The sequence below is a fragment of the Plodia interpunctella genome, chromosome 20, assembly GCF_027563975.2.
Source record: "Plodia interpunctella isolate USDA-ARS_2022_Savannah chromosome 20, ilPloInte3.2, whole genome shotgun sequence".
Lineage (NCBI taxonomy): Eukaryota > Metazoa > Arthropoda > Insecta > Lepidoptera > Pyralidae > Plodia > Plodia interpunctella.
The window spans coordinates 7,186,345-7,202,147 of NC_071313.1; the positions used below are offsets into that span (position 1 = coordinate 7,186,345).

General features: G+C 36.2%; 2 protein-coding genes across 2 annotated transcripts; one reads left to right on the plus strand and one right to left on the minus strand.

Moving 5' to 3' along the window:
- Window positions 1–1,436: 1,436 nt before the first annotated feature.
- Window positions 1,437–7,233, plus strand: LOC128678577 (carboxypeptidase B-like). The gene is made up of 6 exons (XM_053760193.1): window positions 1,437–1,572; window positions 3,245–3,451; window positions 4,228–4,333; window positions 5,333–5,455; window positions 6,116–6,304; window positions 6,558–7,233. Exons 1-6 carry the CDS (start codon window positions 1,502–1,504, stop codon window positions 7,161–7,163), a joined length of 1,302 nt encoding a protein of 433 aa, XP_053616168.1. The 5' UTR covers window positions 1,437–1,501; the 3' UTR covers window positions 7,164–7,233.
- A 4,114-nt stretch (window positions 7,234–11,347) lies between these two features.
- On the minus strand, window positions 11,348–15,413 carry LOC128678581 (carboxypeptidase B-like). Its single transcript, XM_053760197.2, has 5 exons — window positions 15,245–15,413; window positions 14,126–14,338; window positions 13,289–13,376; window positions 12,750–13,067; window positions 11,348–12,546 (listed from the first exon to the last, which is right to left on the minus strand). Exons 1-5 carry the CDS (start codon window positions 15,313–15,315, stop codon window positions 11,995–11,997), a joined length of 1,242 nt encoding a protein of 413 aa, XP_053616172.1. The 5' UTR covers window positions 15,316–15,413; the 3' UTR covers window positions 11,348–11,994.
- Window positions 15,414–15,803: the final 390 nt, after the last annotated feature.

A 15,803-nucleotide genomic window follows, 5' to 3' on the forward strand; every position in this document is an offset into this window, starting at 1 on the left:
TAAATTACTTCAACTGGGTAATTACGTTGCAATGGTAAAAAATTGCACAATTTCTAATGTTTTTCATTGTATTTTGAACTATAAATCCATACTTACATTAAAAGTAAAAATATTAGTTTTTAGCATGGAATAAACTCAAAAAACACTGGACAGATTTTTATAAAATTTGCCACAAATACGAAAGAAACCTTTAGAAGTAACATAGGCCTCATTTTTTATTGTAGTTTTTATTTTATATATTTAAATTCTAAATTTGAGCATTACTTAATTAGTTTAAATACCATTATAGCTAAATATAAATTACATCCCATCCCAACAAATGTTATAAATGCGAAAGTAAATTTGTTTGTTTGTTACCTCTTCTATTATCTAATGGACCGATTGTTATGAAATTTAGTACGCCGGTAGTTAACCTGGAATAACACATAGGGTACTTTTTATCCCGAAATACCCACGGGAGCGAAGCGAAGCGAGCGAAGTTTATAATTATAACAAGGTGAATGTTATAAAAGTTAAACATGGAAGTCGAATCCGGTATTTTTTTTTTTTAAATATAGCTTTATTTCTAAATTACGATTACAGTCAGATACAAATTCTTTTTTTTTTATTCAGCTGACGAAGACACATGTTTATTTGTTAGACAAGTTAAAAAAAACCCCCGACTTTCAATATTCATTTCGCTACAACTTTTGAACGGCTGAGCCGATTTTCATGGAATAATGCTAAGAACACTCGGGATAAAATTTTCTATGATAATGGGGTGAAATCTCTTCCCTAATCTATCTATTATAGCTGTCAGACTTTTTCAAATCACCTAAAGGATCTGATATGACTCACCACTAACGCTCACATGCGCACCAATAATAGTTTATTAATAATAGTTTATTGGTGCGCATGTGACTACTAGCCACTAGATGGCGTTAATGGTGAGTCATAACAGATGCCTTTAGGTGATAGTGATAGATTCATAACATACATAGGTATCTATGTTATGAATCTATCACTATCCACAATCCTTGCATATTTCTATGCAAGGATTGTAGTTGTGTGTGTGTTGTGTGTGTTGATTAGATGAATGAATATTGCGATATGATAAATACAGTATTTACGGCTAGTGAGCCATGCGCGAACATCTTCAATTCTTATTATTATACTAGCTTTTGACCGCGCCTTCGCCCGCTTAAATTTCCCACGGGAACAGTTATTTTTCCGGGATGAAAGGTACCTTATGTACTTTTCCATACTTCAAACTACATGTATGCAAAAATTCAAGATGTTTTGTATTGCAGATTATGGCGTGAAGGGGTAACAAACAAACAAATATTGAACACCACACTTTTATCTCAATAAACGTACACACAAACAAATTTGACTATTAATAATATGAAAAGGATAAACTCAAAAAGATAAAACGTTATCAATGATAAACTTTATATAATTAAATGAAATAAATAATTAATTCCACTGCTTTAGAAGTTGTGACCCTAAACAGACGGTGAAAATGTTTAGGGAGATTTTGTTTGTGTGTCTGTCTGTCTATTTAGTGCTTGCGAAGCACGAGGAATACGATGGGTAAGTGTTACTTTTATGGTTACCTGCTGAAATCTTGTGATCACAGATATACCTAATAAAATCCTAACTAATATTATTAATGCGAAAGTAAGTTTGTTTATTTGTTACCTCTTCAATCAATTACTATCTCTGCTTGAAATGTTGGATACATGTAGTTTATAGTATGGAGAAAAACATAGGGTACTTTTCATCCAGGAAAATAACTGTTCCCGTGGAAAATTTATAAACGGGCAACAGATAGTGGCCGTTAAAATGTCTACTCTGTATTACAAGCGAAAGGTAGTTTCGTCTATTTTCACTTGTAATAACGACTAGAAATTTTCCACATCTTTCCAACTGAAGAACTCCTGGAAACTTCCATCATTACGATAAGCATGTTCTGATGGTGTACCCAGGATAGGCCCAAGAGGCAACTCTTCAAAAGTTTACTGAACGGACGGTGGTTCTCAGAGCGTTTCGACCTCTGCGTGCGGCCGCGCTGTGTTATTACGATCCGTCAATTTTCTTGAGGCAGGAATCATTTCCGAAATCAATCATTCACAAAACTAACATTACCACATTACAGATTAATTATCTTAAAGTCAGACAGCAAAACGAATTCTTGTATTTATGACCTTGCGAAAATTGACCGATCGTAACGACAGCGCGGCCGAAGCGGTCGAAACGCTCTGAGATTTTGTCATTTTTTGTCACGTGTTGATAGCAATAAAGATAAAAAAAAGACCTGTCTGACTTGTTCTCCGACTACCTTCGTCATGGATTTAGTAGGAGCTCTGTAGTACTTACTAAATCCATGACCTACATCAAAATCTTGTTGCAGAAATATCATTTTTGAAAAACTTGTTTACCTACTTGTTATATAAAATACCTACGCGATATATCAACTAATTATGAATGATATGCTAGAAATGATTAACCTATTCTCACTATATCATATTAATTAGGAGATTAAAATCAGAATGGATTAATTACGTAGGAACGTAAATAAGCTTATTTATATGATAACTAGCTATTTTCCCGCGACTTCGTTAGCGTAAAATAGAATTACTTCTGACAGCATAATTATATTTTTTATTATTAATGTGTTTACCCATGACAAGATTACAAATTTCTAGGACTCATGTTTTTGTGTAAATGCACAACAATATTAAATCGTCCTTGGTCATCTTTTAAATAAGATTTTCATACAAACTTTCACCCCCTATTTTAATCTATTTCGATTTTTGAAAAATAAGTAGCATATGTTGGAACGGGGTCTTTAACTAGATGCATTTCATTAAAATCAGTCCAGGTATTTAGCTGTGAAAGCGTATAGATAGACAGACATACTTTCGCATTTATAACATTAAATATGTCAATAACCCTCTCCGACTGTGATCAAAAGGACCTAGATTCGAATCCTACTCGTATGTACAATTGTACACATGTGTGTCACATTAGTTTTTATAACAATCTGACTCAATTTTCATCTCTATACGTACTCCGTGACTACGACAATCGTCTTGACGTGCCTTCCGAAGCACGGAGGAACTTAACAACGTTTTTGATCACCCATCCAATGACGGACCATTCTGAGAGTGTCTTAACGGCCACTATCACAAGCCGAGCGCGCTAACCACTGCACCATTGAGCTATTGAACAAATATATATATATAATCTAAATCTCTTACAGGTCCGCATTGTATGAAGTTAAGGTACAAAACATCCAGCAGGCGAAAATCCTGCGAGAAATGGAGTCCCAATTTGTAGACGTCTGGTCCGATGCCTTCCCCAATAGACCTGGGCAAGTTCTCGTGAATAAAAACATGAGGAAAATGTTCCAAGAGGCTTTGACTTCTGCTGGCATCGAGTACACAGTTTTGTCTGATAACATCTTGGAGTAAGTTAAATTTTTATATTCTCTCGATGACAATTGATCGCACCAAGATCGCTTTTTTGTTGTTGAAACCTGAGTGAACTATCAAAGAGAGGTATTTTTTGTTAGACAAATAAAAAAAACCCCTCGACTTTAATTATTCATTTCGCTATAACTTTTGGACGGCTGAACCGATTTTAATCAAACATATCTAAGAACTACCGCATAAAAATAAGCTATGAAATAAAAAAAACCGTATCGAAATCGGTTCACCGGTTGATGAGCTACATTGCCACGTAGACAGACAGACTGACACCCTTAGTGGTCAAACATATAACACCCCTTTTTTGCGTCGGGGTTTAAAAATACTGGCACACACAGCAAGTATTGGGGCAGCTAGATGTTCTCTCTCATCTCTGCCTATTTCTAGTTGCTTTCGGGGTTGTGAAGCCGCTCGGGGTAAGCGTAAAAAAGAAACCTTAATATTTTGAAGATTCGGCTGGAAATGCTATTGCTGCCTAGGCTGTGTCCCTTCGGAAGGGAGGATATGAAGGGTAGATGCTATTTACTGTAAATTATATAATTAATTTGTATGCATTATAGAATAATTCAAGTTTTCACTGATAACTTTAATCTTCTAAGAACTCTGAGGTAATAGGTATAATTATAATATTTGCCTATTAACAAAACATCGTCAAAAGTGTTCTATGAATTTTGTTCTCCTGCTATTCAACCGAATAAATTCAAACAATAAAATCTCAGAAGAAAGAGTATTGTTAACAAAATTCTCAATTTTCTAGACAAATATTGTTGGAAGAAAAACTGCTTGCCTCATCAAAGGGTCGGAGCAACAACAGAAATCCACGCGGGGGCCTCTCCTTCGACACCATCCACGAATACGATGTTGTAAGTAAATTTACAGATTAACTGAAATGAGAAAAGATTATTAATCAAGGAATGCCGAAGGAAAACATGGCGACTATAGCGCGATACGTGCTCCCACCCAAAAAAGGTCTACTAGACCGAAACTACGAATGAGAGGCCAGTATTTTTCAATACAAAAATACGCATGCTGATGTAACCATCACATTAATATAAAGTAGTTAAGCCCGCAGCTTCGACCGCGTGAATTTCCCTGCGAAAGCGGACAGCTTGTACGAAACTCATGTGAGTTTCATACAAACTTTCGCCCCCATTAGCCATTTGAGGGTTTATTCTTAAAAACAAGCCTTTGAACGTGGGTCTTTAATTACATGCATATCAAATGTAATAAAATCGTGTTGTAATAAGACAGATAAAACGACTATGGAGAAAAATATTACAAAATCTGTATAAAGTTGCCCCCTTTTATAGTCAAATTGAGTCGAAAAAAAAATATTTAATCGTGTTGTTCCATCAAATAGTTTGCCTCTAGGGACCCTCTGTGGGTACAAAATTAAATACTGTCCAAACACATGACAAGCATTGAAGAGCACATCTAAATTTTTCTATTCGCCCTATTTTTTCTTCTCAGAATTTTATTTACGTTTAATACTATAATATATATATTTTGTACTAAAATATTACTTCTGGAGAGAAAACAAGAACAAATAAATATCTTAAAACAGACTTTACGAGTACATTCTCATTATAGTTAAATATCATCAAGCTTCGTTTTGACGACCTCGGTGGCGCAGTGGTAAAGTTCTTGCCACTGAACCGAGAGGTCCCGGGTTCGATCCCCGGTCGGGTCATGAAAGAAAATGATCTCGTTATAAAATATAATATCGTTGAGTTAGAATCCCATAACACAAGTCTCGAGCTTACTTTGAGGCTAGCTCAATCTGTGTGATTTGTCCTAATATATTTATATATTTTATTTATTTATTTGTTAATCATTTACTTAGTAAAGAACTATGTTTCCAGGTGATGGACTATATAACGGAGTTGGGTGAGCGTTACCCTGACACCGTGACCGTCGTCGACGCGGGTAGGAGTTTTGAAGGCAGGGCGATCAAATACTTGAAGATTTCCTCGACCAACTTTCAAGTTTGTACCTAATTCAGCATTTTTAATGACCAGAGGATCATAGTTGAGGCATAGTAAACACAATTTCGTAGATCCATATCTCACAAATATAATTCTATAGGAAACTAGGAACAACATGGCGGGAAGATCTAAGTTTCAGCGTGGTTGGCAACAAACGGTTCAAGATAGAGACCTTTTGAAGACAAAAGGCCTTTGCCCAGCTGTGGGACACATTACCTGTAGGCTGTAGGCAAAAGTGTTTTATTGATCTTTAGATAAAAAAAACTTTGGCAGTCACAGTACTATTTGGAAGATTATAGTACCTACATATTGATTTAGAATTTATTATCATTTCATTGCTATTTAATAATATTTTCTAGTTCGGCACTGCCAAAGCATTTCATTTCATTTGTTTAACAATATACAATTGTATCAGAAAAAAAGAGATTATTCAAAAATACAGCAATAAATCAATATAAAAGATTTGAATGATTCAAAGATTCGTAAATTTTAAATAACAATGAAACAATATTGCAAAAGCATCTGAAAATATTCTTTATAATCTATGTCCAAATGTCCACGGCGTTGTGCAAGTCTATGCGTGTGCAGATGCAGAGGCATTCATGATCAAAAAAATTATTTAACACACAGATTTAAAACTTTTATCTCTCCTATTACCAGAACCAAAACAAACCTATCGTCTACCTAGAATCTCTACTGCACGCTCGCGAGTGGGTCACCCTCCCAGCCACCCTCTACGCTATTGAGAAGCTAGTCATTGACGTCACTGAGCAGGACCTGATTGGAGACATCGACTGGATCATCAACCCCATCGCCAACCCTGACGGATACGTCCACACCCATCAGAGCGTAAGTTTTTGTGACAAACCTATTTTTTCTAAAGCTTGTGTTGTTATAGACTCACAGATTAGTTATTTTCTGTCATCGTTTTTCCCCTTTTTTATCGTATTTAGGACCTACTCTACCACTTTCTGATAGAATATTGCAATGTAATCTGTTAGGTAAAGTAAATGCTAGATAAATCTGGTCGAATGAATTGGCCAGCCGTATCCAATACTTGTCAATTTACAATTGTAATTAGTATAAACAATAACATTTTCAGGCGCGTTTCTGGAGGAAGAACCGTGCTACAGGTTACTCTGTCGGCGATTTATGCGTTGGTGTCGACCTCAACCGTAACTTCGACATTTTCTGGAGCACAGCATCCAGCAACAACGCCTGCTCAGACACCTTCCACGGCCGTGGTCCTTTCTCCGAGCCCGAGACTGCCATCATCAGAGACATCATCAATGAATACGGCAATCGCATCGAGCTCTTCCTCGATATCCACAGCTTTGGTAGCATGATCTTATACGGCTATGGTAACGGCCAATTTCCAGCTAATTCCTTAGCTATCCATGTCGCCGGAGTCAACATGGCTCAAGCCATTGATGCTGTGAAGCTTCCGCAGAAACCTAACTATATTGTCGGTAATGTGTTCCTTGTTTTGTACGCTGCTTCAGGCAGCGCCAGTGATTACGGTACTGGAATGGGAATCCCGTATTCTTATACCTACGAATTGCCCGCAAGTCTTGGCAATGGAAATTCCTTGTTAGGATTCATGGTAAACACTGATTTCATTGAGCAAGCTGGATACGAAACTTGGGAGGGTATCAAGAATGGAGCCAGACACGCTTTGGACAACTGGAGGAGGACGCGCAACATGTAATATAATGTAATATTTTTGACGACTGTATTTTATTATGTTTAAGAAATAAAGTTGTTTATATTGTTCCTGAGTTTCTCGTTTCACAAAGTTTGAATGGTACGTCGTTCTTAGATCTCATCAGTAATCGGGAACTGAATAAAATGGCTGCTAGAACAGGATTAGGAACTGCAGCAAGACAAAATTTTATTACATGCAAAATTTCAAGAAGATTCGTATTCAACCAATCTTCTTGAAATTTTGCATGTAATTTGCATATAGAGCGTGAAGAGGTAACAAACTTACTTTCGCATTTATAATATTGGTAGGATTAGGGTGCGGAACCTTTCGCACTTGGCAGGTTTTATCAAAATATAATAGCACAGCGTTTAATATTTCACTAAGTGATACTTAGAAAAGGTATGAAATATCGATAGTAACTATTCATCGATAGGTACTATTGCAAATAAATGAAGAAACGGGCACATCCCTACAAGTTACAAGATCTCCGGTTTCGAACTTCCAATGGAAATGCGCCGCGGTGAAACTTTCCAATGAATTTAGATGCACTCGAGTTGTTATGCCGAAGAATTTTTAAACGAGTTTTAATAATATAAAGCTGAGATAAGAAGAATGAAAATAGAAATTTTCTTGCAGCACTTTTCTTTTGCCTGGTAGTTTTTTTAATTTTCAATTTCTTCTAGACTTTCCCACCGCCATTTTACTATGGTCCGATTAGTCGGACAAAGGAAGTCGGACCACGTGACCAGTGCTATCGATAGAACCGTGTCCCGTGGCTCGGTGTTGTTCTGTTGTTTTAACGTCCGTCGACAGACAACTAGAAATATATGGAGACTCGTCGACGCACGTCAGTGTCAAAACCTATGGGAAACAACGGAGCCGCGACGTGCTACGTCGACGCAACGCATCAATGTGGCATGGCTCTTATCCATAAATACATAGATATTCCAAGATTTAATCTTATAAACAAACATGCGATTGACCATAACAAAACATACAGATAAAATTATTTTGCATTGCATTTTGTTTTAATATCTTCTACAGACATAATCCATTTACACGAACATAATAAGGTGGTCGTAAAAGTCTTGAATAAAATCTGACACCAGTGTTAGCAATAACAAAGCAATAACAATCGTAAACGTAATTACATTTTCTTGACCTAAACGGGAATCGAACCCGGGACCTCCAGTGTAGCAGTCCGACATGATGATCAATCAGGCAATCCTCGGAGATCGTAGACACGACATTATGAATTAAACTCTCTTCAACTCCTCAAGACATTTCGCTGACACTCGGATAGGACATGAGTACAACCAGTTTTTCCAACACTATATGACAATATACTCACTAACATCCCTTAGATAAGGTCTATTACCCTTAATAGCCAATTAGGAACTTCATAGCGCACAGGGTGTCCCAACAAACATCCAATTAAGGTAACTGTAAAAAGCGAGGTTGCGCCCCCTATAACCGTTTCCATACAATTAGAAAGGTTAAGCATATGATAGTAGCAACGGTTTGTTGAATCGGTGATGGAGTGGTTAAAACATCCGTTATGGTCGAAAATACCAAGGTTCGAATCCTACTCGTGTTGTAAAAAGGCTGTATAAGCATTCAGTAGTTTGTAGCCTTGGTAAACATCATTTGATTTAGAATATGACGTGAAAAAGTGCCTGTGAAGGCCTAATTTCTGAATAAATGATTTGATTTTGATTTTGCATTTGGTTTACACCTTTCTTTTACGTGTGGAAAGACCCTCGCCTAATAGCACCTTTCATTATGAAATAAGAACACCCTACGATTATTCAAGTACGCCAAGGGCTAAACCTGGTCCAACTAATATTATAAATGCGAAAAGTTGCTTGTTAATCTTTCACGCAAAATCTACTGGACCGATTGTTTTGAAATTCGGTACACGGGTAGAATATAACCTGAAATAAACAACACACACACAAAGGGTACGTTTTATACCGAAATACCCAACGGGAGCGTAGCCCCGAGGCGCAGCTAGTATTATAAATGCGAAAGTTTGTGCCGATGTATGTATGTTTGACACGCAAAATCTACACGGGTAGAATATAACCTGGAATAACACATAGGATACCGTTTATCCCGAAATTCCGATGGAAGCGAGGCCCAGGGGGACAGCTAGTTAAATATAAATTTCAATAAATTATTACAGTTACATCACTTTTGGACAAAGACCAGGAACATGAGCCAGGTGGAGGCTGGCGTATAGCCAATCTCATAATGAAGCACCTACACTGCTCATGATTAAGGGTGGGTTGCACCGTCAAACTTCACGTTGACTTTAACCGGCGCGCCACTAGACAAAATGGCGTACGATGCATTTTTATGCCCACGTTAAAGTTAATGTCGTTTAAGTTGACGATGTCACTATTCCATCCACCCATTCTTTAATTCTTCTTTTCCTACCCATTCTTTAAGCTAAATTTTGTCTCTTTCTGTCACTATCAAGATTTTTTTTCTTAACGCACGTATAATGCATAAGTATGCTAATATTTGACCGTCCAAATCAAAAGGGCCCTTATGGCGCCAATTATTGCCGTTGTTTTGTATTCGAACAACGGCAATATATACCTAAGCTATAACCGCCACATATTATATTACAATCACGCCCTATAGCGGCTAATTAACATTTTGTTATTGATCTATTAAAATGTCCGAATATAAGAATGCGCATGAGAAACCATGTCCATTGAACGCCAAAACACTTCTGGGCAAAAACCACCTCAACTCCCAATAAACATACCGGATAAACCAAATACCAGATAGCGAAATTACTTGATCATGTTCCACCAAAACTACAAAACTTTAACACATTTTTACAGAGCACGACCATTAATGACTATGATAGTCACGTTTATACAAAAGAATTTAGCTCCCCAACACCTTATTTTCAACGCAATCGGTTAAAAATCTTGTATTGTCGCCGGACAGGTACCCGTAATAGGAATTCCTTCTCGTCCGGGTAGGTATCGGGCGCGAGAAAATATTGCCCCGGGCGGCACGTGACGGCTAACCGGACGCTAGGGATGGGACACTGTATTGATTTATATCGATAACTGTTTGTGTAACGCGTCTGCTATTTATATCTCACCATCGAGTCGATTAGCAGTAGGACACAGCTAAACAATCACAGTATGTCATTGTGACGCAACGACAACCACACTGTGATTGGTTCAACTCGATAGTAAGAAACGAGGACATATTAAAGTTACATATACATATATATATATATGCATTTTGATCTCAGTTAATTTTTGAATGTTTGTCCTCGTTTCTCACTATCGAGTTGAGTTACAGAATATCCTGCTGGGAATAGATCAATAAGCCAAATGAAAGACTGAACAAGGAACTTTTCTCCATGGAATTAGTAGGTACTCCGACGGAGTACCTATTGAACCCATGCTTTTCTCACTATTGATACTTTTCGCAGTAAGACGCAGCTAACCAATCACAGAGTAACAATGTGATTGGCTGCGTCTAGCTGTGAAAAGTATAGATAATAATCGTATTGCTAACTCACAATTCAGCTTCTTCTTTCAATCTTAAAAGAAGCTAAGAAAATATGTTCAAGTAGAGATATAGTTTTGACGTCAATAAATGATATTTGACATCAATAAGTGATGTCTATCATCCTAAATTTAATAAAGAGTTTTGAATTTGAATTTGTAAAATACTTGCCCTACCATTACAAGTTGAAGCGGCACGAATACGATAAAAATCTTCTCCTGTAATAAATATCGATATGGATATCCTATTTGGCCCATCCCTATCTGCATCGGCAGCATGCAACGGGCACACGTCTCGCTGCCGGAGAATATGTCAACGTAAGAAAACTTCCGACTGTTGTATTCCCAATTTCCAACCGTCTTCCATTTCTTGGGTAATGGGAAAATCCTTATCCTTACTAATATTATTAATGTAAAAGCAAGTTTGTTTGTTAGCTCTTCACGCCCTATCTACTCAGCCAATATTCTTGAAAATTTGTATACACGTAGTTTGAAGTATAGAGAAGGACATATGGTACCTTTCATCCTGGAAAAGTAACTGTTCACATGGATTCGAATTCCACTCTTGCCGCATGATTTTAAAATCTAACTTGTGTGTAGTTTTAGGACCATTACCAACTACCCCCTATGAAAGAAAACATTTTGAAAAAACCTGCATACTTGTTGATGATTTATTTAGTGTGTGAAATGGATAAGGCAAAACAATTCCTACGATTAAGACGTTAAGAGTTGAATTAATTTCACATGGACTGATAGGTTAGTGGTTAAGAGCACTGTCCTGGTTAGGCAAATAGGCATAGGTTCGATTCCCGTTCGATTCCAGAATTTCCTCATTCCATTATTATTTATGCGCGAAAATTAAAAAATAAATCTCTTAAATTTAACGCCTATTTTCAGCGTTTAAAATTCCAAGAATTATAATTGAATTCACCCTGTTCTAAAGGGATTCCAATCAGTTCAATGAGGGGTTAAGTGGATTGATCTAATAGCTTACGATTTGCAGGGTGTGAATGAAAAACTTGTTTGTCATTAAAATCTTACCCATTGACTCACTTATTAAATCACGTCTCTTTATCTTACAATTATTATTATTATTAGTTAATTTACATACTTCTACTTATTATCATTAATAGAAAACTTGCGACTATTGTATTTACATGTTTCTTCCATTTTTTAAGTAATGAGTCAATTTTAATTTCTTTTTATTTAAAATGAAATTCAAAATTTTGAATTCAATGTTTTGAAATTTTCTATTTAAGAAATAAATTTTCGAAAAACATTAACATTTAATTTAATCAGTTCAGTACATTATCAGCAGCAACTGAGATTGCCGTCCAAACATCGTCGACAATTCTCGCAATATCATTAGCTGGTATAACAACACTTCCTTCTTCACTATGTTCTATATGTATATTATATGTATGTCTTACTCCATTCATCCTAACATAATCACTACTTGTACCCGATATTCTATCTAAGACCACCGCAGCTACTCCGAGAGTATAATTACTAACCATAGAATTAATCATTTCTATGCCAAGTATATGATTATTTACAAACATAGCTGATGCAGCTCTCTCATAATGCCAAGGATAAGATATAACTACACCGTTGTTTTGCAAAGAAATATAAAGATTAACCCTCGGCCCATATTCTTCTATAAGAGCTACAATCATTTGGCTTTCGGTTTCAGAAAGCGGAGCAATGCCAGCGAAGTTATTGCTACAAGGACTTGAGCTGGAGCCAGAGAAGCCCCAATCAATGTCAAAGTTTCTGTTGATGTTGACCCCGGGGCATATGGCTCCTAAATTGCTATTTGTGCTTCTTGTCTTTTCCCATAACCGCAACTGAAAGTAGGAAAACACGGTTGAAGAAAGAACATATTTTTAATTATTATTTTTGATCAAATAGGTAAAAAACATTCAGAAACTGATGTACCAAATTTAATAAAAATCCGTCCAGTAGATTGCGTGTAAGAGTAAAAAACATATATACATACATAGAGCCTAAGAAACTTTCGCACTTATAATGTTAATAGGATATAACTTACATTAGTATGCGTATACTCATAACCATCAGGATTCACAACCGGTATTATGACCCAGTCAAAATTGCTCAAAAACCGTGGATGGGTTTCATCTAAAATGTTATTAACAACATTAAGAGCCGACGGTATTGTGATCCATTCTCTGGGATTAATACCAGCTTCTATTATTACAACTGGTTTAGTAACATCTGAATCTCTTCTATTAATTTTCATATACACCAGTCTTCGATTTTGAGATGTTGTACCAAAATCAACAACTTCTACTGATGTTGTTAAAGAGCTTGCGTACGTTGCTTGTAATTCTTCAATATAATTTAGAATCTGAAAGAAAAACAATAAATATTGTTGAATTTCGAGTATACGTGTTGAATTTTCAATAAATGAAAAATTTACAAAATCACACACAGCGCAGACAACATAACAATTCTATAAAACTTTGAAATTACATTCTCATCACCTGATTTGATAATTGTTGTTAATTATTCCACTGCATTTACTGTTTGTATATATATATATATATTATAATTAAAGAATTGGTTTACCTCGTCATAACGGTAAAAGTCATTATAATCAAATGCTCTACCAATTTCTTCATCAATACTTCTAGCTGGATCCTTTTCGCATAGATAGCTAAAATTAAATTTGATATTTTTTACATCTGTTACAGGAACTGCCTGCGGATAAAGTTAAAAATGCAGTATCTTCGATTCATTCTTTTTTTTTAATTATTATGTGGAATGTAAAACATACAACTATTTTTTTCGCAACGATAATTCTACACAAATCATGATGTGTGTCTCCAATTGGAGGTATCACGAAAATTATTTATTATAATAAATGCTTAGCTTAGTGTTAGTAATTGGCACAGCACTATAAAATAAAAGAAAAGCAGAGCCATTCACTGGACATCTGGCTAGAAGGAACAATGGAAAATGGAGTTTTTTTTATCTACTGGAAAAATACTCATGGAAACGGTGCCCAGGTAGTGCCGGATCTTAAATGGAAGTTGGGGTAAAGTCGGAGCGTAATACAACCAGCTGCTAGATGAGTCGACGATGTAAAAGAAATTGCTGGCAACAACTGGATAATGGATGGCCCAGGACAGAGATGATTGGCGTGGACGGAAGGAGGCCTACACCCAGCAGTGGGTCACGGAGGGCTGTAGATGATATATTCATTGCCGCTTAAGCCTGTTTGAGATTGAACAGCAGTGATTGACATACGCACAGTCCAGTCTGCTGGTAATCATGCTTAGGATGCTGTTGGCGCTTTCATGCACTTGGCACACCAGGCATTGTGCCACTGAGATATTTAAGTTTCCATTTTATCCCAATAATCAAAACAAATAAGTATTTAAATTTTAAATAACAATGACTTACTCCAAAACATCACTTATGTGTATGTCGACATTTATGTTAATATTTTTGAGTTGTTTTTCAAACCAATCCAGATGAGACGCAGCCACCATGACACGACCAACTGTATTCCTTTCAAAAGATGGATGTCTCCAGAAATCTAATCCATCACGCTTCAGTCGTCGGAAATTTTCTTCCTGCTCAACTGTCTCCAATTTTATGTTATATACTTTGTAACTGAGAAAGGTATTATTTAGAATATTATTATTTATATTTAGAAACAGAAATAAGATACAAATTATATTGTCACAAGCTTCTCTCTCTCTCTCATCCTTGCGTGTGCGGTTCCATATGAAGTTGGCGAACCTTACAAATGTTTGGAAATTGGGCTGTGATTTTGCTATCAGACATCAACCAACTCTCTTTGACGACCTCGGTGGCGCAGTGGTAAAGTTCTTGCCACTGAACCGAGAGGACCCGGGTTCGATCCCAATGAAAATGATCTTTTTCTGGCCCTGGTCTTGGATGTTTATCTATATATGTATTTGTTATAAAATATAAGTGTCATTGAGTTAGTATCCCATAACACAAGTCTCGAACTTACTTTGGGGCTAGCTCAATCGATTTGTCCCAATATATTTTTTTTTGCGAATATTATTGTTTCCCATTAATTGCCAAGGCTATGTGTCCCTTAGTCGCCTCGTACGACATCCATGAGAAGAAGTCAAATGGTCTTATGCATCTAATGCCACAGGACCACACGCAATAATACTGTCACGAAATATTTCGGGGAAAATGAAAGAGGCATTATACCGTCTGCGCTGGTACGACCACGTTACGTGTGTATCAACACGTTGACTGCTAAAAATGTACGTTGTGGGCGAATTGGCAGCAGTCAACGTGTAAGAGTCAAAATGAACGTTTAAATTTTAATAACGAAGATGATGATAAACGAAGTCAAGCACTTAAGCTAACCACCAGTCGTATGGCTAAGCAGCATGGAAAAAGAGATCACAAAAGTCAGGCTATCTCCTGATAACTTGGTAGATACTTCTGGCACAAATATATGAGGAGACCCAACCCCAAATAAAGTGGGAGAAGAGGTGAAAGAATAAGAAGGATAACAAAAAAGGAGACACTCACCCAGAATATAATTCATTTTTAGCTAACGTTTGACACACGACGAAAAATAGCACACACAATTTGAACAACATTTCTTTGCGCCAGATTCGATCGAAAATGAATTTATTCGTTATAAAATTTCCGATAACTTTCGTGCAGATAAATTTATGGTGTGAGGTCTTTATCTTAGTAATACTGATGATAATTATTTAATACGCTAAATAAACATGTTGATTATTTTTTTAATCTGTCTGCATTGTAACAAACATGTATATTTTGCAGTTTTTAAATATTAATACTACAAAACAATGATGTAATGTTTATTGATCTTACAGATAAATATGCGATTAGCGAGATTAACATATATCCTCACACATATCAATAGTTTCGCGGTTGTAATATTATAGTGAGACTATCAAATAAGTGAAAAAAAGTGTTTTATCACCGAAATCATCAAAAAATAGTTGTTATGTTTATTTTTATTTGAATGAAATATTGTCAAGCAGATTATAATAATTTGTATTGACGAAATAGAATTAGCAAAACTATGATTGGTATTATCAGAATAATTTATATAGAA

Bases quoted from the DNA above. Each gene is read 5' to 3' on its own strand.
- LOC128678577 (XM_053760193.1), top strand. From the start codon at position 1,502: ATGTTTAGGGAGATTTTGTTTGTGTGTCTGTCTGTCTATTTAGTGCTT. The intron at 5,456-6,115 runs GTTTGTACCTAA...TCCTATTACCAG, and splicing joins TTTCCTCGACCAACTTTCAA to AACCAAAACAAACCTATCGT. The intron at 6,305-6,557 runs GTAAGTTTTTGT...TAACATTTTCAG, and splicing joins ACGTCCACACCCATCAGAGC to GCGCGTTTCTGGAGGAAGAA.
- LOC128678581 (XM_053760197.2), bottom strand. From the start codon at position 15,315: ATGTTGTTCAAATTGTGTGTGCTATTTTTCGTCGTGTGTCAAACGTTA. The intron at 13,377-14,125 runs GTAAGTCATTGT...ATTTAATTTTAG, and splicing joins CACATAAGTGATGTTTTGGA to CTATCTATGCGAAAAGGATC. The intron at 13,068-13,288 runs GTAAACCAATTC...TTTTTCTTTCAG, and splicing joins ACTTTTACCGTTATGACGAG to ATTCTAAATTATATTGAAGA.